This window comes from Nannobrachium achirus, assembly GCF_963921795.1.
Source record: "Nannobrachium achirus genome assembly, chromosome: 4".
Lineage (NCBI taxonomy): Eukaryota > Metazoa > Chordata > Actinopteri > Myctophiformes > Myctophidae > Nannobrachium > Nannobrachium achirus.
In genome coordinates this window covers 8,297,065-8,323,535 of record NC_137813.1, presented here as the reverse complement: position 1 = coordinate 8,323,535, position 26,471 = coordinate 8,297,065, and the positions used below count along the sequence as shown (strand labels likewise).

General features: G+C 41.2%; 1 protein-coding gene across 1 annotated transcript in view; it reads right to left on the bottom strand.

Moving 5' to 3' along the window:
- Positions 1 to 9,351: 9,351 nt before the first annotated feature.
- LOC308282618 (uncharacterized protein) overlaps positions 9,352 to 26,471 on the bottom strand; it is a gene marked incomplete at its 3' end in the record, with an annotated part of 31,932 nt that continues 14,812 nt past the window's right edge. Inside the window, exons 10-11 of the mRNA XM_080723003.1 lie at positions 13,223 to 13,602; positions 9,352 to 9,621 (exon numbers count right to left, since the gene is read on the bottom strand). Coding sequence (XP_080579129.1) covers positions 9,352 to 9,621; positions 13,223 to 13,602 — 650 coding nt within the window. The remainder of the gene's footprint in view (positions 9,622 to 13,222; positions 13,603 to 26,471) is intronic.

Genomic DNA, 26,471 nt, shown 5'->3' with positions numbered 1-26,471 from the left:
AAGGTGTCAACCTACTTCACACAGATACAGGAAGTAAACCGGAGATGGCGTGTCTTGCTATTTCTGTCTTTATACCAACTGATAAGGAGAATTGTATATGTTTATTTCAAACATTATATTTCACTCTTTATAAACTCTCATTATATACACTCTCTGAACTTTTGAAACCTGACATAGTAATGGTTGAAGCCCCCACCTTCAAACTGGTTCTCCCAGTTTGGCTCACAGACCCCTTGTAGTGTGTGTGCTCTTTTGTTTCAGATTGCTAATCAACGACTGTCTGCGTTTAATGTATTGGGAGTCTTTTGACAGTATTGTTCTCTGTAAATATCCATGTGTGAAGTTTGTCTCAGTCTACCAAGGTGTTAGGGCCTTGGTCCGGCCTCCTTGAGGTTGTGGGAAGGACTTAGTTCACTATATGAGATGTTGTTTCTACTGTATGCTTCAGAGCTCTCACGAATAAAACCAAGAACGTTGTACTTCTTTCTCCTCAACTGCGTGATTATTTTCAGACTAAAAGGTGGAAATTCCTATCTATCACCAACTGTGGGCATACAGTAGACATATAAAGGTAGACGCCTCCTTCGGCTCTGGGGTGTTGGTAAAAGAGGACTGACAAGCTTCCAGAATTCAGATGGGGGACTCCCTCTTTCCCACAGCAGGGGGCAACAGAGTGCCTTCCACAGTTACACAGTTACACTCTTCCGTCTGTCCTGTTTTACCAGTCATGCCAATGAACTGCAGCGGCAGATGAGGTATCTAGCTTTTTATATCTGTGACTGTGGGCAGGAAAAAGGTAGGCCTATGGGTCCCAGGTGGACACAGCTATCATACAGTAAATGACAGAGATTTACATATTTGACTAATGGAAATAATGAAGTTAGGAAAATATCTATTCTAGGCTAATTAACCATAACATCTTCAGGAATGGAAAGACGTAGAACAAGGGACGAGAGCAATATACCCCCTTCACCCTATAACATTTGGTCCTATCCCTCTGTTTTGCACGTTCATGCATGTGTAGAATATAGTATCTCACCTTTTTCATAGTGTACTGTTCTGCTGTGGATTGGACTGTCATATCATTGAATGATTGTATGCATATCCCAAGTTGCCATTTGCCTGACACACACTGTAGTGGGTGTCCTGTCAGGGGGGCACACCCCCTGATACCCCTGGCCCTGGTCAGGGGGTAAGAAAGACACCTCTTTTGTGTTTACTTCCTCTAGAGCACATAATTATGTCAAACTTAAGGCCCGGGGGCCAAATCAGGCCCATGATTGAATTATCTTCGGCCCACAGGATGATATTTAAATACTATTAGAACTGGACCACTGGCCACTGATATATTGCACATGCAATACCTTGGATTCGAACCAAGGTCTCCCACATGAAAGTCCAACATCTTACCCATCAGACCAAAGGGATATCCCTATGTACTGGGGAAAATATTAGACTTTTGATGCCATCAGGCTGAGGCAATGAGTCACTCTATTACACACACATGCATTGCGTGCACACAGTGCATTGACGCGTATCGAGGGCCTGTGACCACAAGCACGCGTTTAAATAAGCATTGAACCAGTCCGGCCCTCAACTTGTACCATTTTTTAAATTTTGGCCCCCTGTGCATTTGAGTTTGACATCCCTGCTCTAGAGCTACTGAGAAGAGATGAGAGGGACTTCTTGTAAGAGAGTTTTTGGGGGTGATGGGTTGACTGTGAGGACATACAAGGCTGAAGCATCGATGGAGACAAATATGCTTGTTGCAGGGGCGGAGCTATAGGGGAAGCAGCCGATGCAGTCGCATTAGGGCCCGCCACCGCTCCGGGAAGAAAACCTCGCATCGGGGCCCGGCAGGGGGTCGCTACGCTACTGGCTTGTTGGCTTGCTCTATATTCTAAAATAAACTGCATTCATCTTCCGAATGGACCTCCAGATGGCGCAAAACTATGCGTCAAGATTACTAACAACCCCCCAAAAAACTTGATCATATTAATTACACCTATTCTGGCTGTCTTACACTGGCTCCCTGTAAGTTACAGAATTGATTAAGATTTTATTGATCACTTTTAAAGCCCTACAGTACATGGACTGGCTCCCAGTTACATTGTGGACTTACATTGTTGAAACCCTATGAACCTGTGCGCAGCCTAAAATCCTCGGATAAGGCCCACCTGGATCCTCCCCAAACAAACCTTTTTCACAGGGGGACCAGGCTTTTGTGGCCTGCATGGGCACCTTTGCTCTGGAAAGCCTGCCCTTGGTTCTTAGGCGAGTTATTGTACTCTTTAATCGCTTTTGAAAACACATCTCTATATAAAGTGTTTTTCAGAAGGATTGTTTTATGGGCTGACTAGGTTTTAATGTATTTATTTTTCCATTATGGTGTTGCTGTTTAACATGTATAGCACTTTGTAACGATGTTTGGAAAAGCGCTACACAAATAAATTAATTTAATTCAATATAAATATTTATAATGGGCTATATGAAGCCTTTTCATGCATTGTAAATGTGATTACCTGTTGCATTATAGACCCGACCTTTTACACCTGGAGGTAAACACCATTGGGATGAGCATTGGTACAGCTACTATGCCAAAATGCACCGTAACAAATACTTGCAGCTGCCGCTAGAATTCCATTCCATTTGAAGCTGCAGTCAGATCGAGAATCTCCGGCTCATCTTGAAGCCAGCAACCTGCAGCAGTGGTGGAAAAAGTCACATTTGTTGCTGAAGTAAAAGTATCAATACTGCAGTGCAGACATACTCCGTTACAAGTACAAGTCTGGTATTGGGAATTTACTTGAGTAAATGTATAGGCATCAAAATGAACTCAGTACCAAAATTAAAAGTACTTGTGAAGCAGAAATGTTCCATGTACTAAAGGGTTATTTTTATTTCACTTTCAAAAAACCCTGAAGAGATTTTAATTTGCTTGATTCTGTATGTAAATATTTGACATTTATCAGACAGGCCTGGTGACTCCCGACTCCAATACGAGAGCTGGCCGTGTTTTTGCGATACATTTCTTTTTTATTTTTCTCAGCCCTATTGGCACGACTGGTTCTGGAGGGTGGGAGCCCCGGGTTCCATAGAGACACACGGGCACCTACAAATTCACGCCCCCTATTGTGACAGCGGCCCCACTTCGGGTGAGGAAGAACGGTGCACTGCAGCTGCCAATGCAATCCCAATGAAAGGCATCGTGAAATATCTTTATTTCGGTGGTTGACTACAGAGGCTGTATCGATTTGTTTTGTGTTCTAATGAAGTGTCCCATGAGTTTAATTTTGCCTTTTTAAAGTGGCATATCTGTCATCTTGATACACTACCTACAATATACTTTAATATACTTCATCTGTGAGTCAAAAGTGCTAGCATTGGAAATCTTAAGTTTAGGTGGTCGAATGGTACACACTTCATTGATGCATCCCTTGAGGTTTTCAATACCCAGATACGCTTGTCTCTCATGTAATTAGGCTGTTTATTTTTGGAAAATGATCGCATCTCGCTTCTTCCAAACGGAGTCTTGCAGGTTATTTTTGGATTAATACTAACCTGGAGAATCCACTCTGTAGTTGAACAAGTCAGGATCTTCAAAGTCGGCGCTCATAAACGCACAGCACTGAAAAGCGACAGGTTCTGTGTCTGCCGTTTCCCCTCTTCTGTTAACATTATGGGTAACCCATTCAAGTGGCAAATTAAACGTGAAACACATCATGTATTTAGCAAACAAGAAGTAATGTTGTCAGGGTCAGGCCATACATTTGAAAACATATTTTTATTTAAATCAATATAGTCTTCAGTTCGTGTAGGATTATTTTAATATTAGGCTAAACCACAGTTGAATTGCAATGACTTTCTATGGGCTGGCTTGCCGTTCTCCCTTATCTGAAGCGGGGCCGCTGTTTCAATTGTGAGCGTGAATTTGTAGGCGCCCGTGTGTCTCTATCCCTGCTTCCATGCATCACTACATATAGGAAAGGGGCGTGTCTGAAAAAATTCATATCAAATATCTAAATACTGAATCAAGCAAATTAAAATCTCTCCAGAGTAGTCAAAAAAGCCTGATTAGACGATAAAATTACCAACTTTTTTTTAAAGTAAATGTATTATATAGTCATCACCAACAATACTCCATACACACAATAGCCAGGTAGCATGCCAAAAGTTTGGTGGGTGCACACACAGAGCCATATTTAGTAAGTTTCCAGTGTTATTTTCCCCATAACGTATAACAGCAATAATATCATACAACACAGGGCTAAAGGTTTTTAACCACTCTTTATTGTTTTAAGTTGCAGGGAGAGAATGATATTGGCCAAAACGTTTGACTGTTTCTCTTCTCTTACCACAGTGCTCCCTGGTTCTGGGCAGTGGGAAAGGACCCGAGTGAAGTGTCAGGCTGCCCTTTATAGTGCCTGCTGTCTGATTGTAGGGAGCATGCTCAGTCCATCCTGCTGTATCATCATATGGGAGAGTGCTTTTTGCAGGTCTTTCAGTCCGAGTGTATCAAAAAAGCAACTGGGTTAAGCACCGTTGGTCCAACCAGTTTAACATTCAGCAGGTTAACATTCACTAGCGTCGGCGGGTTAGCATTTCACCAGGTTAGCATTCACTAGCGTTAGTTTTACTGAGGTTAGGGTTAAGGTTAAGGTTAGGTTTAGGTGTATGTCCGTCCCCCCAACTTTCGGCACCTGCAAAAAACACTCTCCCATCATCATCATCCCAACTCTGGGTTTGTGTAAACAAACACAGGAAAAGAAGAAGAAGAAAACCTGAAGGAATGTGTCCCAGGTGGAAAACAGCTATCTGTGATGGACTCAACATCACCATCTATGACTAATGAAAAGAATTTTGAAGGGAGAAAAACGATATAGGCTAATAAACCAAAACATCCTCAGGAATGGAGAGGCGTAGTATAAGGGACGAGAGCAAATACCCTCTTCACCCTAAGATATGGGCCTCTTCCCCTGCACCTGTAGCCAGGTTTACAATGTGTGCAGTTTGTAAAACCTTCCTCTCCCCATACAGGTTGAAGTGAGCGGGATTGCTTCGCTGTTACTACATGTCATTTTTTCGACACCCAACTCTAACCCTTACCCTAAACCTAACCTCCGTGGGGTGAGTCGCTAACCCTCTGATCGAAATGATGGTCGTTCGAAAGAGCGAGATTTTACCGAAGGGAGCTGGTGAATTAGATAAGGACAGAGAGATTATTGGAAGGGTAGATGGCTCTGCCTCCTACGTCCCAGACCCCAAGTAAGTGACAGATTGCATCATGTGTATTTCTACTGTGGTGAGTCCCCCTGGAACTCCCTAAAGGACCCCTGGGGGTCCCTGAGGACCAGTGCAGTAATACAGTGCTAGACGGGAGCTATTGTTTTTTGCATCCTCACATTAGCCAAAAGGTCTTCCAACCTAATATTCATCAAGACTCAGCTCAGATCGGTGAGAGTGACAAACATTCTGGACAAAACTGGGACGAGAGCGGAAAGTGAGAGGGTAAAATATCTCTCCACAGCCCCCGTTCCACTGCCAGAGAGTTGGGGGTCATTAATGGGGTTCCAGGGGGTCCTCAGCAAAATGTCTCAATATAGCATCACAATCAGTTCAACCACTTTTAACACAATATATGTTGGCTATTTGAAAATAGCTGATCTACAAGCTCATGACGTGTCACAATGCAACACGTTGTGAGCTTGTGGATCTACAATGACATTGACATTTTTTACTTTAGTAAATATTTTAACACATCTCGCATGGGGGACCCTGGCACAACATATTTTCAGATGAGGGTCCTCGGCCAAATACTAATTTGGGGGTCCTTGATATGAAAAGATTTGAGAACCACTGATGTAGAGTAGACCGCACTGTTGAGTGGTTTTGGTACACCAGCAGTTTAGTCCATGGGCTAGGCGAGATGTCGGTACCATCAAAAGGGACAAAACACATGCGGTATCATTTTGTTGTATGATATCCAGGAGTGAGAAAATGTATGATAGCAGTTTCAGAAGGCAGCTGAATACCGTTTTAGGGTTATAATCGGAATATATCCCATCAACGTTCTATACAGGAGGAAAACACCCAGAAAAAAATCGGCTTTAAGTAGGATGTGAGGGGTCTAACTAGGGGTTTGTCATGATTCTGAATCCATTTCAAGCATTTGTTTTGCACAAAAAACTTTCCTTGGGCTAGAAATGGCCCCACACAATGATGGTTTAGTGATGAATCATCACTTTTCACAGTTTTTTGAGTGTTTTTGGGGGCTATTTATGGCCCAAGGAAAGTTTTTTATGCAAAACAAATACTTGCAATGGATTCAGAATCATGACAAACCCCTAGTTAGACCCCTCACATCCTACTTAAAGCAGATTTTTTGGGGGTATTTTCCTCCTGTATAGTAAGTCGATGGGAGCCCAAGTAAAATCAGCTGCCATTTTGACATTGCTATCATATCATTTCATAAACTACATACATGTAGCAATACAAAAATCACATCCAACCTTTGTCCATTCTAATGGGCATGATATCCAAAAATCAGGGATCTAGCCCATGGACTAGTTCAGCCAGCAACACTGAATGAGTGATGGTGGACATCACACTTCACTTCTATTGACCGAAACCTTTCTGTCTTCTATTGACCCAACCTTTTCTGTCTAAAGGAGACCATAGCCTCTTAGATTTTAATGCCAATTACTTTTGTACTTTTACTCAACCAGTAACAAGTATTTCTATATACTGTAGCCTAGTGGAATTGCTACTTTTACAAAAGAAAAAAGAAAAAAAGAAAAAAGAGTAGGACTACTTCCACTACCAAAACATGTTCAAATTCAAAAATACCAATAACGCGTTTCAAGCTTGTGGATCTGCTACTTTTGATACTTTTGTGTGACGCTGTATCATGATCAAATAGGGAATTGATTTACGAAAACAAAACAAAAATAGAATAGAATTATGGAGTATAGAGTTTTCTGCCTGACAACAGTGATGTGATAGGTCAGTGTCTGCCATGACTGTTGAACAAGCACTGATCCTTCCTGTCACCACACTGTCCTGATGACACACCATTATTATTCTGTCTATATCACTGTTGTCAGGCAGAAAACTATTATCTCCATATTCTAACTCTTTTTGTGTCATTTTGTAAATTATCGTCCGTCTTGAATCACACCACAGCATCACTCAAAAGCATCAAAAGCAGCAGATAGACAAGCTGAGCTTGTAGATCTGCTGCTTTTGAATTCTGATAAGTAACTCTTTTGGACATAATTATGAGGTTTCCACCCGACAGAGACGTTATATATGACTATTATGACTAAATACTATGACATGTTTTTATATGCTGCTTTAATGTCTTGTTTTACCTTTCCCCCTTAAAACCATGCACCTTATTGCGACCGTAGGTCGCATTTACTACCAAAACCTCCACGGGCTGTCTGTCTGTGAGTGAGTCCGTCACACTTTTGCCCTGCTCATATCTCCACAACCGTTGCCCCGATCCATGCCAGATTTTGCACACACACTCCTTGACTGCCAAACTACAACCTCCAAGGACCCCCGGAGTCCCAGGGACCCCCAGGTCCCTGGGGGACCCCCAGATGTAAAAAATGACCAAATGTGCTCACACGTCACACTTTTTCCCTGCTTATATCTCCGCACCCGTTGACCCGATCCATGCCAGATTTTACACACACACACTCCTTGCCTGCCAAACTACAACCTCCAAGGACCCCCGGAGCCCCAGGGACCTGGGGCCCTGGGGGACCCCCAGATGTAAAAAATGACCAAATGTGCAAAAATGACCAAATGACCACCCCAACGGGGCTGCTCACGGGGAATTCCCGGGGACCACCGACTCCTGGTGCTCCAGAACGGATGCAAAAGTGGTGGCGCCCCCAGTGGAGGACCCCCTGCCACTGCAGCGCACATACAATGCCGTAACTTGGGCTAGGAGCGACCGGGAGAGCCGGGGCCGGTACCTATTCGTCCGCCTCGGCGGCGCGGAGACCCCACCCCTCATTTCTCACATGGCCCTCTTCTAGCGCCACCATGAGGCCGATTCTTGCAAAACACATTTTTGGACACTGCTCCTACAATTTTGCCCCTAAAATCACTCAAATCGGTACACAGTATGTCTACACTCATGTCATCAACATGGATCTGTCCCATATAGCGCCACCTTCAGGCCGATTTTTGAAAGCACATTTTTGGACACTGCTCCTCCAATTTTTCCCCTATTATCACGAAACTCGCTACACAGTATGTCTACACTCATGTCATCAACATGGATCCCTCCACATTTTTTGGGGACACTGCTCCCTACTCTTTGTGTATACATGTGACCTACGGTCGCTTATCTCCCGATTAGGGAGTCTTACTGGTGTACATTATCTGTCAATACGTCTAACTGCCTGATAGCACTGCAGTTTTCCCACCGCGCACGTAATGCACTGTATGTATATTTCTTATGTATGATTTTTCCTTCTGTTTCTTCCTTTCTGTCTCTTTCCACCTTTCTTAAAAGTACAATGACGGTTGCTTGTGAAACAAGTCATTTCACCCGCTTGTACCATCTGTAAACCACACAAAAGTATAAAAAATGCAGATGCACAAGCTCGAAACGCACCGCTTTTTGAGCTCGTAGATCTGCTACTTTTGATGCTTTTGAATTTGAATGTTGAAAAGTAACAGTTTTGGTTTCCACCCGTCAGAGAAGATAATAGTACTATTATGACTAAATACCACTGCTGCTTTTCACCTTAATGCACCTTATGTAAACGTCACCCTACCATGTTGATACTGTATGTAACATGTTCCTTGTATAACAAGGACTCCACACTTTATTTTGTTTACACCTGTAAGCCGTGTGACAAAAAGATGTGATAATATATTTGAGTTGAGCTACACATTAGATCACATCCAACTTTCCATTTGAAACTTTTAGCAGTTTAGACATTTTAGTTGGTGTTGCTTTTTTTATTTCCAATTCCTCAAAACATGTGTTTGTGTCACTGCTGTTGTATCTGACTCAGCTGCTCTCAACAACACACAACAACAGGTGCCCCCCCCCCCTCGCTTTATAATGCAATAAATGTGATTATAATTTAATATAGACCCAACCTTTAAATAAAGTGTTACCAAATCACAAAAATGTATACACATTGTCTCTGTCTTTATCTCTTTATTTGTTTAACAGCTTGTATTATTTATTGATTTAAGAGCCATAGAGGACAGCAGGTCATCACTGTAATAATATGTGATACAATACAGATATCTACTGTATGAGTTTAGGATTAAACATACCCCGGCTGTGCTTTTCAAATCTATGCATGTGAACCTAAACATTTAAGGAACACATCTGATCTTCATGGCTACAGCCTTCAGGGAGTAACGCCTCTTCCAGGTGGACCAGTTTGCAGTTGTGTAAGCTGTGCTTCCCCGGCGGTAAAGACCATTGATGTTAGCATATTTACAGATCTTGTACCAAAATGCACCAGAACATTCTGTTGCACAGTTGCTGCTCCACGTGTCCTGATCTTTGTCAAAGGTTGAGAATTTCATTCCATTGTGATAGGTCAGAGAGTCTCCTGCTCCTCCATTCTTGAAGCCAGCAACCTGCAGCAGTGGTGGAAAAAGTACTCACATTTGTTACTTAAGTAAAAGTACCAATACTGCAATGCAAAAAAATACTCTGTTAAAAGTAGAAGTCTGGTATTGGGAATTTACTTGAGTAAAAGTACATTTTTTTCCAAAATATATACAAGGATTTGAAAATAGCAGATCTACAAGCTCACATCACGACACGTTGTGAACAAATTAAATACTCAATACAAATACCTAAAAAAACATAATTTTATCGTCTAATCAGGCTTTTGTGACCACCCTGGACAGATTTGAATTTGCTTGAATTTGCTCACATCAGGACACTTTGTGAGCTTGTAGATCGTCTATTTTCAAATAGCCGAAGTCGAGATAGGGCTTAAGTGGACAGTAGGCTATGTTTTGTAATAATAATCAATATCCACAAAGTAACTAGTAACACAAGTGTTCAAATAATTGTAGTGGAGTAAAACTACTATTTGTCCATGAGATATTGTGGAGTAGAAGCTGGCCGTGTTTTTAGTTTTGGTGATAGCCAAAACTCTTTACCTACCCCCGGGAACTCGCTTTGACAGTCACGTGGGCATGGGAAAGTGATAAATGTCCCCTGATGAGTACACACGGGCGGCGTTCTAGGCTGCCTCCATGTATTCCATATAGAGCGCCGCCCATGATCGTCCACAGCATGTGGAATCGAGTGCTCCTCCTTTAGTGGGCTTTGCTAGTTGCTCCAAGTAGCCCCCCTTGTTTGGTTTGGGAAAGGCGATAAATGTGTCGGAAGGTGGATGGGCGGGCGGCGCCAGGCTGTCTGCACGTATGTTAGTGCCCTCGCCATAGCATAGATGTGGAATCGAGCGCCACAGCTTGAGTGGGCTACAATAGCCCTCCCTTCTTTATTGGGAGTGTGTCGCTGTTTCTACATGTCATGTTTCGACACCCTACTACGGAGGGTCGAAATGATGGTCGTTCTAAAGAGCGCGATTTTGCCCTTTGCTTTTAGGTTAGGGGGAGTGGTCTTCCTTTCTCCCTGTGTGTGTGAGTTGCTTATGTAGGCGTTGGTGCCTGGCTGTATGCACGGTTCTCCATATAGTTAATACAGCGTACACAGTACACTATCGTTTTAATCACGTTCAGAGCGATTTTTTGGACTATAGAGAGAGACATTGACAGCCAAGAAAAATCCATCAGAAGGACTTCGCTGTCGGAAAGTTCACTTATTATTAAGCACCGCTGTGCTGCACGGAGCTACTGTACCTCGCCACCTCATCTAAACAACTAGCCTACTCCTGCCTCTTCAAAACCTCTGGAATAAAACGGGACCCAATTTTGCTCTTTACTTTGACCACATCAGTCTACACTACACCAAATCTATTTTTGCCAATCTATGCAGTGCCAAAAATCAACAAGCTCGCAATTGGGTTTGTTCCCCCTGGCATGATAGGATATAGAAGTCGGAGTTCAAGTGGTTTGTAATCAGAGTCAGATTAATATATTCCCCGCAAATTACACAAGCACTGACTGAGATGTTGATCTGTCGAGTTACACAAGCATGAGATGAGATCGGAGATCTGTTTTTCTCTCCATCTACTCTACAGTTAGGGTGGCCATTCGTCCGGATTTACGCCGGACAGTCCGGTTTTCGACCCCTGCTGTCCTCTGCCCAGCTCAGCCTCTGGCCGGACACCTAATTGTCCGGCTTTCAGAGTGATTAGGCTACAGTGGATGTGTTATTGCTTTAATGGTTACATTTACATATCTCTGCAAATCGCCCGTTTCATTGGTATAGAAAATAGCAGATACACAAGCTCACAGACACACACGTGTGTGAATTTCATTTATAGAGCTCGGCAGATCGCTCACACTGAACGCTCCAGTCACTCCTCTGTCCTCCCACGCTTGTGGATGAAACCACCGAAACGAAACGTCATTTAGCCAACAATGGAGCAAGGTAAATTAATTAATAAAGAAGCGCAGAATTGACGAGTATCATGCACTTTGCAGCACTGTGTGTAACGGGTTGATGTCAGCAAAGAAAAGGTAGAACGCAATGCATGTTTTGACTGACAGGCAATAACTCAATGTGCTGCTGCTAGGTTTTCCTCTTGTCACTAGTAACAAAATAACTGCAGCTGAGCATAATTATATCCACAAGTCTCCCCTTCTCTTCCCCTCTCTCTGTTCTATTATTTCTGCTATGCCAGTCATGTGGATTAGATTTCTAATGGGACAATTTAACTCAAGAATAATTGCAAAAAAGATAAAGTGTAGGGCCATCATGAAATAAAATAATTCATGAAGGGTATTTGGGTGCATAATAAATAAAGGAGGTAGGCTAGTCTTAGTTTCAGGGCCGTGCAGCCCATACAGGCAAAATAAGCAGCCGCCTGGGGCCCCACACAGGCTGGGGGCCTCATGAGAGTTTTTTTTTTTTTTTTAACTAACATGGGCATGGGCCCCAGCTGAGCTGTTGAACAGAGAACAGTTGAAGTGAGGGTTAACATGAAACACAATTGCTTTGGACATATTAGCTTATTAGAATCTGAAAAGAGCTTGGCTCTCAAAGGTGCAGACCAGAGAACAATGGTCCTGATTACCCAAGCAGTTCCTTCATGTCTGTTCTGTGATGTCACGTACATCTTTTTAAATATAAGTATTTACACAAACTTAGCTATGGACTTAAAATATATATGCAATTTTGATGGTTATCAAATTGAGATATGTACATATTGATTTGATATATACTGTATGTATATATTCAATTTCATTTGGAGGCCCCCTGACAGTTTGAAGTGGGCCCATGATGAAACGGGTGGATCAACATAATGAACTGTAAAAAGGCCCTTAACATAACATTTTATGTTTAACTTTCAACAGGTTTACTGAGGCTTCTTAACCCATTTAGACCTAAGTCCGCCTGGAAAAAAGCCTTAAAAACCTATGGACGATTGGAAAAATACCCCCTAAAACCTAAGATTTTATGAAAAAGCTAGAAACAAAATTTCAAAACTGTTTGATACCTTACAACTTTGGCTTTCATCCAAAATTACTAATCAGCAAACTCCAAAATCTTAATAAATCTTATAAAACGTCTTATAAAAAATACATTTCTCAGCCTATGTAGCACATATAAACATAATTAGCAAATATTTGAGACCTTACACCATAGGCCACCACCTTGACAAGAAACAGCAAGCACCAAAACTTTATATTGAATATTTCAATTCTAGTTTCAACTAACATTGCATTTTTTGGGAAAATTTATATTGGTGCATTTATATAGCGCTTTTATTCAAAGCGCTTTACAATGTGCATTACATATCTATCTATCTATATCTATCTATCTATATCTATATATATATATATATATATATATATATATATATATATATATATATATATATATATATATATATATATATATAATGTTAATGGAGTTACAAAGGGTTTGTATAGGACAGGGGTGGGGTCTGAAGAATCAAATATATAAATACTGAATCTAGCAAATTCAAATCTCTCCAGGGTAGTAACAAAAGCCTGATTAGATGATAAAATGAAAGTGAAATATCCCTTTAAGTACAGTACTTAAGTAAATGTATAGTTACTTCACACCACTGACCTGCAGCCTGTAGCCATCAGCCTCAGAACCCACAGAGAAAGAGGAGTAAGAGGCAGACGCTGTGTTTCCCTCAAAGTCTTCCATGTCCACCCTCAGCTGATACTTTTTCTTCTTGGTGAGGAGATGCATGTTCTCCAGTCCCAGCCAGAACTCGCCTGCTATGTCTCCAAACCCAGCCTTGTACTGAGCCCAGGGTCTGTAGAAGTCCACAGTGCCGTCCACTCTTCTCTGGATGACTGTCCACTTCCCTCCATCTGTGTCCATGTCACAGTAGACCTTGACAGGTGCAGTAGTGGGGTAGATGGTGTACACACCACTCAGTGTGGTGATTTTGTAGATTTCCTCACAGTCCAGAAGCTGAACCAGGTTGATCAACAGAACTGCAACAACAAGTATCATCTTGAAGTCTTAAGTATTTTGATCTTAACAAGGTGCAACAACCTTGGCCACTCCCAAAAGTGCAATAGTTTCAGAACCCCATACTTACTGGACAGTTTCTGCACTTTGTTCTCGCTGACATTCAGCCTGGTTTCTACAGCGGACAGCTGAGCTGAAATGGATAAACATGAATATTTAATTAATATAACATGAATATGAAATCAATACAACATAAATACTTAATTAATATAACATGAATATAAAATCAATACAACATGAATATTAAACTAGAAAGATGCAATTCTGGAAAAATGGAAGTATGGTTGCCATGACGCGAGTCACACTTGCAAATGAATTCCGTTTTACCATTTGAATTTTTCCCATTCAAGTCAATGGGGAATATTATTTCACCAACTAGAAGCAGTGCTCTTCTGAGCACAAGTCTCCACCAGGTCAGGTATAGGTTATTGTGGCCTCCTGGTGACCATTTAATAGGGTCAATATATAATTACGGGCCTTTTGAAGTCCATGGGATATATCTAGCATGCGTTTTCATAAAAAAAAAAAGAAGAAAATGTTCATTGCTATGTTCATTATGATCTTGTCTTTACAAATACTATAATCGTTTACTGTGGAAACGGTCACTTATTAATACAAAATGGTTGAATATCACTAAAATGTCAACTAAATAACCGTACGAACAACCACCTTCTAACTAGTTAAACAATAATAAAATGAGTTGAATCAAAATTAGTTTTGATCATTTCATTTTTATGAAGTTATGATAATCCTGTTAGATACAATTCTTTTTGGAATATATCAAATATAATGTGGAAAATAACACATTTTAACTGTGTCCGAGATAACTTTCATATTAAAATGTTTTCAATTGTATATCTAATATTTAGAAGAAGCTTTCTGTAAAAATGCCATGTGGTGTATGGTGATAGGCAGCCATGTTGATTTTAGACCTGAAAACAACTAGTTATGTCAACTATGTTACTGTCAAAAAATACCTAATTACCCTGTAAAGTTAAACTTAATGGACAAAGAATAACATAGTTGACAAAAAGTCAACTATGTTAAAGTTGACCTACTGGTGGCTCTATAACAGGCTAATGTGAAAAGGGTGGCATTTGTTCCTTGACCTGTAGACCAATTTCCTGAGCGCTCCCCTGTAGAGGGCGCTGTTGCCATTACCGCTGTGCAAACAGCAGCCAGTGATGGAGTAGAAGTAAAATTATTGAAAATGGTAAATAGCCTCCTCAAGTAAAGTACAAATACTCAAAACTGTACTTAAGTACTGTACTCAAGTAAATGTAGGCTAAAAGTTACTTTACATAGTCGGGGATCCACAATCCCAAAAGCTCAAGGAATATAGGGTTGAACCTGTGATGTTCTGCCGCACTTTTTATTTCTGTTTTATCTATTAGTTTGGTCATTAAGGTCCACAGAATGAGAGGCCTGCTCTGCTGGAAACATCGCGAAAACAAGTTATGGCCATTTGTATATTCACTGTCCCATTAATTCCACCAGAAATATTTAAAAAAGAAAATAAATCTGCTTTAAGTAGCATGAGGGGTCAAACTAGGGGTTCTTCATCATTCTGAATCCATTGCAAGCATTTGTTTTGCATGAAAAACATTCCTTGGCCAAAATATTGGCCCCCAAAAACTTTGAAAAGTGATGAGTCATCACTTTTTTCCACTTTTCTGAGTTTTGGGTGGCCAAGATTTTTTCGCGATGTTTCCGGCAGAGCAGGCCTCTCATTCTGTGGACCTTAATGACCAAACTAATAGATGAAATAGAAATAAAAAGTGCGGCAGAACATCACAGGTCCTCTCCCATTTTGAGGGACTGGATCCCCGGCTAACACCAATGTTTACACTACTGCTAATGGTGACGGTGCTCTCTACCGGGGAGCGTTCCGCAAATCGGTCTATAGTGGGAATGTGTGTGCAGAATCTTATGCAAATTGCACGCCGAATCGCCAAATTGCGCTCTTTCGAACGACCATCATTTCGACCGGAGGGTTAGCGACTCACTCCACGGAGGTTAGGGTTAGTGTGAGGGTTAGAGTCGGGTGTCGGAAAGATGACATGTAGTAACAGCGACACGCTCCCACGCTTGTTTCATGATTTGAGGCATTTTGTTCAAAACGGACCAATCCTGCAACGACGACCAAACCTTTTCTGAGCCGGGGTCTCGCACCCCCCGAAGTTCACACCTCGACAACTGTTTAACAAAGAAACAAGCCTATTTGCATATCAATAGACCTGTATAGTAGGTGTCGAGTGACGTTCGCTGATCTACAAGCTCACAATGCCTCGCATCCGCGACGCGTTGAGAGCTTGTAGATCTGCTATTTTCCAGGCGCAGAAACTTGCAGAATGATGAGCGAGTCACTGTGTCAGACTTCCAGCGCAGCGCACGTTATTATTTTTATTATTTAATAATCAACGTAGCCTACAATTGAAACGCTTTCACAAGCCACAGTGTCGCTTAATATTCACATTAAGGGTAACAAGCACATCAAGCAGGCACGCTGCATGCACTGCACATTATATTAGAACAAGTTTGCTAGTGAGTGCAAATCAGTGGCTTCCTCAAAGAAAAAGAAACGAGGCGAAAAAGCGTTGGTACACTAGTATTAACGCTACGACACCAAAACGGGGCGTGCCCGTGCTGTCTTCGGCTGGAGAGTGGAGTCGGAGATGCTACTGCTGCTGATGATGATGATGATGAAGAAGTTGGCGGTGTTGACGGACTCGGATTTATTGGACGGGTGATGGGTTGTGATTAGGGGTGTAACGATACATTTTAACAGCGATTCGATACATATCACGATACATGGCTGACGATACGATACATGGACGATATTGCTTAATTCATGGCGATACGATACGATTCGATTCAATGATTTAAAATCGATATAGTAACTATTTAGCAAAGAAATTAAATCTGTGTGAAAGGTGTGGATAGTGCAGGTTTTTAAGGGAAACATGTATTATTGTGGATATAAATAAGTAAACACTGTGATTATCTGCCAAATACATGGACATTGTATATTGACAAACCTGCACCTTGACATGAACACAGAGATTACACACATTTATCGATAGACCAGTGTAGCTATATGGAAAGGAAAAGTAATTAAACCCCTCCTTTTAATGTTTTCTTCTTAAAAATGCTAAATACAATGCACAAGTAGGTAGTATCGATACAATCGATTCTTTGCACTGCCGATTCGATACGATACAAAATAAAACGATACGATTCGATTTTAGCTGTTTTCATTTCGATATACTTCGATTTTTTAAGTTAAAAACGATATTTCGATACAGTTACTATATCGTTACACCCCTAGTTGTGATTCTAGGTCTAGGATGTCAGGGTTAAATAAATAAATGTATCTTTTTCATCTGTGGAGCTGCCAGTTTTTAGCAGGGCATCCTTAACTTTATGATAGTGTAGTTTGAGCCACTTGACTTTAGCACGGCATTGTTCTATTGTTCTGTTAAATCCATGCACACGCATATACTCACTGATTACTGAAAATATGTCTGCATTTTTGTGGGTATTGTCTAATTGCGTTTGGATGTCAGCGTCTGCCCAAATCTCCAGCAAGCAAGCAATCTAACGCGTCGCTGATCTTATGGCTATGTCGACAACTGTTACCTAGTGTTTATTTGTGGCGACGCCTGACTCGTCGACTTTATATGAGGTCACGTTCAACATCAATACCGTTTTTGTGGACGGTTGCTTCACACTGCAGCTCACCGTTCACAAGGTCGCATCAAGCAGCCTCGAGACTACCTCTTGAGGTGGTTTTGAGGCTGGTTGCGTTGATCCGTTTCTGATATGAGGAAAACCGCAGGCTTCACACTGTCAAAACATCTGCCAAGTAGCCTCGAGAACGGTCCCGAGACCGCAGTGTGAATCCACCCATAGGCTATGCCTGCTTTGCCCGGAGAAGTTATCAAATGCTAACCTCGCCTCTGGTGTTTGTTCAAAACAGGCCGTTTGGTTTCCGCTTTAGAAGAAGCTGCGTCGCTTTGATTTGTTTCCCCCAGTTTTTTCTCCCAATCCCTATTAAAATGCTCCAGTAGCCTAGTGTAGTCTTGCCAGCCGCTACGAGTTGGACTAAAATATGCACATACCAAACAAATTGTCCAAAAGCAAAACTACTCCGCATCAAGGGGTTTATTAGGTAGGCCCTAAAAGTATGTCCGTGAGTGCAGGGGAATACTTTGGGTTAAAACTGAATCCCGTTTGATCTTTCCGGCCAAATTGCAGTCCTTTGAGGCCTACAACATGACGTAGAGTGGTTTCGTTTGAGGACTACAACATGATGTAGAGTGGTTTCCGCTCCCGACCGGATCAAACCCCGAAAAGTGAAGTAAGCGATCCCAGACTAATCAAATGCAGCGCTGGAGCCAAATAATGTGATTCACTCTAAAAAACATCAATTCATTCAGAATGATGCTGTCATCATCTTATAATAACGAATAACATTTTTTATATATATAAAAAGGTTAGATACTGTTACTAAAAGTTAATAAATATAAGATGCTGGGAGTGAAAATGATGACTATAAAATATCGTATTGAGTATTAATTTACCGAATGTCTGTCCGTCGTCTGACCGCCTGTCTGCATGCTGACATCACTGATACTAAACAGTGTCGTCACCATGGTAACAATGCCCAACTGACATCACTGACTGACATCACTACAGTGCCCAAATTTGGAGATGACATCACAGACTGGCCTGGACACCTGCAAGTCTTTGAATATATCAAATCATTCTAAGGCTTTTTGAAAAACCTATGTTTCTAAGTCAGTGGTGCTCAAACTGTTTCATGTGAAAGACCCCCAAAATGATATGTATTTGGCCACGGACCCCCATCTCAAAATATTCAGTTCCAGGGACCCTCCAGAAGCAAAATTTGAGTTACAAATGTTCACTTGAAAAATACACATATTCAAAGATTTGCCCACATTTTCACAACTTTTCAAAAATAGCTAAAGTAAAAAATGATTAAGGCCCCTCCTCCACCTTGGGCCCTAGTAACTCAGTCCCACTTCCCCCCCTTGTGACACCCCTGGATATACAGTATGTATAGGATTGCTCTGAGCCAAACAGGTTTGGGACCCCCTGATTTACTGCAATGAAATTCCTCTACTCTTCTCTTCGCTGTAGTTAGTTCTACTGAATTCTCTCTCTCTCTCTCTCTCTCTCTCTCTCTCTCTCTCTCTCTCTCTCAGACGTGACATAAGGTTTTCTGATGACACGTTTTCTGATGACACGTGCACGCACGCACGCACACACACACACACCCTACTGAAACAGCCTGACGTTAATCTATATACAGTATTTATGACTTTAAAATCCTCTCGTTGTTCCCAGTCCAACTTCAACTGTTCCAAACAGATCCAGACTCTGTTAACTGCACTGTGGCGTTTATTCACTATAGTTACCCATTCTGTAGATTGTTTTATTATTGTTACAAAACAAAACATAATATCGTCGTTGTCGGGTGGAGACCTTGTATGTCCAAAACTGTTCGTTTTGCATTTATCATTTAAAAAAATGTTTTAAACTAGTGAGAATAGCAGATCTTCAAGCACACAACGCCTCGCACCGCGAGCCGTTGTGTGCTTGTAGATCTGCTATTTTCAGTATTGTGCAGCACTTTCGTTTGATGAAGTAGGGCTTCTTACGTACAAATGTGAGACTATAATATTTAATCATTTTGGGGATGTTGATGTTGTCATCTGCCCATTTGTCAATTTGGTAAAAAGAAATAGGTTGAATTCATATTTTGGGACCATCGCTCCATTGTTCAATGGTTTGTAATGCAGGCTGCTATCCCGGGAAGTCATGTGATCCAAGATGGCCGCGGTGTGAATGGCGTGAGTAATCAATAGAAAAAAAAAGGTCATTTTGTGGGTGAACTACTCCTTTAACATACCACTGCCTGCACGATAATCCTTTAGTTCACAACAAAACATAACATTTTATTGATTTTGACGGAGACTTCAGAGAGCTTGGAGTGTGTCTGTGAGAGGCCCATATGAGCTCTGCATGCTCCTGACACCTGAAAAACATCTGTATTGTTTGTAACTCAGCCATAAATCTGCTTTATTCTTCACACAAGAATCCAACCTCTCAGATTGTAACTTTTAAATCATGCTTTCACGCCAATAAATGAAAAAGAAATAATAAAAAGCGAGAGGCCTGTTTCTGCATTCCCATGATGCAATCTGTTTCTGCATTCCCATGATGCAATCTGTTTCTGCATTCCCATGATGCAATCTGTTTCTGCATTCCCATGATGCAATCTGTTTCTGCATTCCCATGATGCAATCTGTTTCTGCATTCCCATGATGCAATCCGTTTCTGCATTCCCATGATGCAATCCGTTTCTGCATTCCCATGTAGCAATCTTGGCGCACGGTGTCCAAATTTCAGGATTCTATCCACTGTTGCCAGATATTGCGAGAGAAACAAGCAACCATGGAAACTATGAGAACAAGCCCAAAATGAGCGACTCGGGGCAGGTCAGTCAAACGTTATTGTCTATTGTTTCAGAGCAGTGGAGACCAGCCATGTTCATGTCAAGGAGCCACAAATGAATATATGTATTTGGGCCACAAAACACCATGCATCTGAAAACATTTTGTGTTTATATTCCGGATTTTTCAAAGATTCAAGATTGTTTGAAGGCAGCAGATCTACTAGCGTAGCGCGTGGAAGGAACACAATATTCCAACCAGTTCCTTTCCCCTCCATCAGACGCCCCGGCTGGCCAGGGGGAGTCAGTATAGAGACCAGTTTTGACACGTCAGTTTTCACAGATATCGCGTATTGTGATATTATAGTTATGGAGGGCCACATATCACCACAGATATCGTATTGTGAGCTACCCATATCGTCCCAGGCCTACACAATTTTCAGAGAGAGTATTCTACCATCTTATACCAGAACAAACATCTCAGGGGGATGTTGAAGAGAGAAAGATGGAGTCTGGAGGGACTGGAATGCACTGTGGTTCCCCTCAATGGAACAACCACCAACCACTGAGATAGAGAGAGAGAGAGAGAGGGGGGGGGGGGGGGGGGGGGGAGTAGTGGAAAGAGTGATGGAGAAAATGCAGAGGTTTTGAGAGAAAGAGGCTGGCAACGCTTGGAGAGAGGATTTGATGCAAAATGGAGAAAACAGGGTGGTGTGGAGTTGTGGAGAGAGACCAGAGGAGGAGGGGGGTTGTGTTGTGTGCTTTTTCTGGACTGCATGGTTCATACTGTAGGACAGTGGTTCTCATCCTGTTTTTCGTATCTTTTGAAAGCAGTCACATGCATATATTTATGTCAAGTAAGATCCAGTTCGACCTCGTATACACGGACGCTACGCTTCGGCATCGCAGGGAAAAAAGCTGCGCGGCAAACGGCTCATATATGCGCTGCTGAAGTTAGGCTAGATGCTAACCCCGCAGCTCAGAGCACAAAACAGCGAATCCAGGGGTAGGCAACCTTAGGCACGGTGCCAACATTGGCCAGGGGAGGGTAATCACTGGCACACTCGCACAAGTGAGAGAGAGAGGATTTTTATTTTAAAATCAAATATTGTTTTAAACGTGGTCAATTCAATTAAGTCACCTAATTTGCAAAACTTACATCCTGCACATAATTCTACATTCATTAAAACCCGGTGCCCGGGTAGCTCAGTCGGTAGAGCTCTCGCCTTTGTACCGCAAGGTCATGGGTTCGATTCCGGGCACCGCCAACTCAGCGTATGAGTAGCACGGCTTGGCAAGCTGTGCGGCAAGTACTGGGAGCTGATGGTAGGTGTGGCGCTCCACCTCAGCAGTCCATCTCCCAGGGGTCTAGCGCATTGTAACAGCGCATTGTAACGGGGACAGACTCCCTCGTGTTACCGGCTGATACCGACAATAAGCCACTCCCGACCTACTTGTCATTAAAACTCTGAACTTTGACTGGGGAGGGAGTCGGGGAGATAACACCGTTATAACAATGTCCTGACAATCAAAATGTCTGATTTTTTTATGGCGCATCATTAAAATGTATGTTGACACACTGACTATCTAGAAAATAAAAAACATGGCACTTCATTTCAAAAAGGTTGCTGACCCCTGATCTAAAACAAGAAAAAAAAAAAGAAAAAAAACGATCACGCCTACATCCTGTTTCCTGTTAGCCTGCTTGCAGCCCATAGACCCCGCCCACTCTCAGAGTGGACTGTTTCTCTGGTCTGGAGCTGAGCACGTGAATCGGCAGTTTAGCAACCAAATATTGAGGCTGCTCCAATGAGCTTGGAGGCTGGGGGTGGGTCCAACGAATATCCAATTCACGCAGCAGTTGAAACGATTCAAATGAAGTTCACACACCACCAGGCAGGCAGGCACACGCGCGCGTGCGCGCGTGCTGATTTCACCAAGCTGTTTTGTTGATTACATGTTTCTGGTCACTGTTCTGTGTGGAAGCAGTCACTGGCACAAACAGACACACACACGCCACGACCGTGGGTTGCGACCGTGCGTCGCGATCATTCGCGCACGTCCCCCCCCCAGAAATCGTTCAGAATAGGGCACAATTTCAGACTAAAGCGTGAGCTGAGTCTGAAATCAGGCTAGTTTCCTGTTGGAAACAGAATCAGATTTTTTTTCTTTTTTTTTTACAACAGGCGCAGATCGCTGCGATCATTTGATACATGCAATGAGACCCAAATCTGTCAATGGCAACGAGGGCTTATAAAATACACTTTTTCATAACTCCTCAGTGGCAGTGCATTTGAGTGTATAATGAGTTACAGATATTATTTCAGATTACAACACACACACACACACACACACACACACACACACACACACACACACACACACACACACACACACACACACACACACACACATACACACACACACACACACACACACACACACACACACACACACACACACTATATTTCATAGTCTTTATGCTTGTAAAGTACAAAGGGATATTGAACACGTTTGATTCTGATTCTCATTCATATGGAGGGGACTGCGGGACAGATGGAGAGAGTGACGAAGCGGGACGGGGGGGATTTTTAGAGGAAGGAAGACGACAAGACGGATGTGAGCCGAACACAGAGGGACCTCACATGGGCTCAGGATCTGATAAAAGAATCGATAGAAAAACCCTACCACTGTAGAGAATGGGAGAGAGGAAAATAACCCATTTAAACCCGGAAAGGATCTGTGTCACTTTATATTCTATCTGCTTTAACCGTTTTATTTTATACTTTATTAAAAAAAAAAAGAAAAAAAACAGATATACAAGCTTATAGTGCGGCACTCTTGTATATCTGCTATATATATATATATATATATATATATATATATATATATATATATATATATATATATATATATATATATATATATAATTATATAATTATTATTTTTTAATCATTTTTCATTGTGAAGATTTGTCCAAATCTTTGAATATATACAGTAATTTTAAAGCAAACTTTTGTAACTCAAAACTCTTTGATTCTGAGGAATCAAAAGATGGGAGGGTCGGCAGCCAAATGCATATCATTTCTGGGGGTCCCTGACTGACATGATAAAGTTTGAGAAGAAAGTAAAAGAAATATCCTTGTTTGTAGCATATTAGTCTAATTGTTGGTCTTCTCAGTTCTCATTTGAAGGAATTTGTTGCTAGTTTTAAGCAAGAAAAAAAAAAGCTTACACCATTGGCAGATATTAGACAATTTAGGCTAGATTTATATACATATTTAAATTTAATCAGGGCATTTTTGCCAGTGTTGTAAAAAGTACTCACATTGTATACTTAAGTAAAAGTATCAATACAGCAATATAGAACTACTCATTACAAGTAAAAGTCCTGAATTCAAAATGTACTTGAGTAAAAGTATGAAAGTATTGGCATCAAAATGTACTTAAAGTGCCAAAAGTAAAAGTACAAAATGTTTGAAAATAGCAGATCTACAAGCTCACAACGCGTCGCATCGCGACGCGTTGTGAGCTTGTAATTAACTATTTTCAAATAGCCAAGGGATAAAATAAGGCTAAAGTGGTTAATATATGTTTTTTTATATTATAATGTATAACTGCAAAGTAACTGGTAGCTAAGGTTTTCAAAAAATGTAGCGAAGTAAAAGTACAATATTTGGATCCGAGATGTAGTGGAGTAGAAGTAAAAGTATTAGAAATTGGAAATACTCAAGTAAAGTACAGATACCTCAAAACTGTACTTAAGTACAGTACTTAAGTAAAAGTACTTAGTTACTTTACACCACTGCCTGCAAACTTTGGAAGCTAAAGTTAGCCAATCAGGATGGAATAGGGTCTATGAAGGAAATACAAACATATTTTACATAAGTCGCCTCCTAGTGGCGCTATTAAATGCAGATTTGAAAAATGCAGGACAAAGGTTTTTCTTTGGCCTCTACACTGATTGGTGGAGTTTTTAGGCAAAAACACAAATCAGGCTGTGTCAGTTATAGCAACACCCTGAGGCTGGTTTTACCATTTTCAAGTGGCATTTCTTCCTTCTTGGCCTATGGGAATATGTGTGCGAAATGGAAATCGCACTTTATGTTCATGACCCAGTAAACACTAGCCGTCATTTAGCCCAATGGTTATGTTTAGCCCTCATTTGAACCGTCTATCGTCAGTCTGTCTATAGACCGATTGTAGCTGATTACATTTAATCCATTATTCCATACTTGTTGATTAAAAAAACAGCTTTAATATCCACACCTGGTTTTCAAATATTGGACTAAAGTAATTTTAAGAGCCAATTTCACTATATAGTCTAGTTGAGTTGTAGCCGTCATCTGAACGCTTCCATGTAACGATATATCACCGTGTTGGACAAACGTGTGTTAGACCATCTTTTTTTTTAAATACATTTTTATCAAGTTGTTCATTATCGGATGCTAACAGTAAAGTTTGAAATGATTAGATCTCCCGGTTCTACCTCGTAGTTGTAGTTGGATCCACATGAGCAGTTTCCTGGCTAATTAGCGTCTGTCAGACGTCTATTAGTCCTTTTAAAAGGGGTATTAAATAACGCCGTACTAAATGCCTCGGTGCTCGACAGTCGACTAAACTTAAAAAATAAACTCAGATAATGACCCACAAGCTCTCTATAGCAGACCATTGGGTTACATAATTCATTCTGACACAAACACACAAGACCGGCCACATTCCCACCCCCACCATACGATAATGATTAAATAAAATCGTTTTATAGCTATCCATCAATATAAAGTTAGTTTGTGTTGTCAAACAAAATGCACCGACCCAAAACGAACAGCGGGAGGCGATATCAACTACTTATAGCTGCTGGAACACCTACGGAATCACAAGCTGCCGTGGCCGAGCGGTAGCGCGAAGGTTTCAAGGACAGATGTTCCCGAGTTCGAACCCCGTCGACTCCCAGTGTCAAGTAATAACAGTGCAAGAAAATCATCACAAATTCGATCAGCTGCAGTGGTTCAGGTAGGATACGGCTCTCAGAACCAAGGAATAGTGATTTTAAACCCTGCTGGCTGCCATCATTTTCACTACATTTTCACTACTTTCGGTGGCCGCTAGGGGCCGCTAAAGGCGTTTAAATGACGGTGATGTATAGCCGTTGAAAAAACTTTAAAATTTAAACTCGTCACAGACCGGATCTAGCTATACGTCCGGTTAGGGCGAAGACGTCATTTGAACGCGATTTAACCCCCAAATTGCTTAGTGGGGATTTGAGGCATTTTGTTCAAAACGGAGCAGTCCTGCAATCGGGATGGAATTTAAAAAATCTGAAATACCCATTTTGTTTAATGACTATCAGAGATAATGTGTACCGACATAGGCGCTTTTAAAGCAAAGGGTGCACTTGCACCCCCTGGCCACCAGGGGGGAATGAAAAACCTCCTAAAGTCATTGCAAGCTTCCACAACGATGACAAATTTCTACAGAGCAAAAAAGTGTTGCCAGTGGTGGAAAAAGTACTCGAATTTCCTACTTAACCCTGCAAGGCCCAAATTAATTTCTACTGGCCAAAAAAATAAATAAATAAAAAATCAGATACTGTTGTAGGAGTCCTAATCACAGGAAAATGTAATGTTTAAAAAAAAATAATGTCTTTGTAAGGTTTTATAGCCATAAATCATAAATCATGCTCTAATTTGCATTTTGGGGATATTTTTCACAATAATAACATATGTACATGTTCTAGACATTCTAATGATCACGAAAAAAAAAATATATATTACAGGCATTTTAATTATGTTTTAGTGAGGAATAGCTTCAGTTAAAAAGTGAGATGTTGTTCGTCCAGACCCTGGAATTTCAACTTCTCTGGGAGGTGTGAATGTCAGCCCCTGTGGGGGGTATTTATATGCAAATATCGTGGTCAATGGCATTGTAATACTAAACAATAGGATTTAATGGTGATGTTAATGTGAAAAAAGGAAAACTAACTATAATTTTTAAAAAAAGCAACGCTGGGCCTTGCAGGGTTAAGTAAAAGTATGGTTTGTGTATGTTTTATAATATTATAATTTATATCTGCAAAGTAACCACAGTGTTAAGAAATAATTGAGTAAAAATACAATATTTGGATCTGAGATGTAATGGAGTAGGTAGGCCTAGTAAAGTACTGGAAATTGGACATACTCAAGTACAAATACCTGTCAGTACTCAACAAAGTAAATGTATTTTACACACAAGTTGCCACGCAAGGCTTTTGGGAACACCCAGGACATTTTTTGAATTTCTTCATTCAGTATTTAGAAATCAATGAAAAATGTTCTCACTGAAAATTAAAAAAGGATGATAATTAGCCCTATTCAC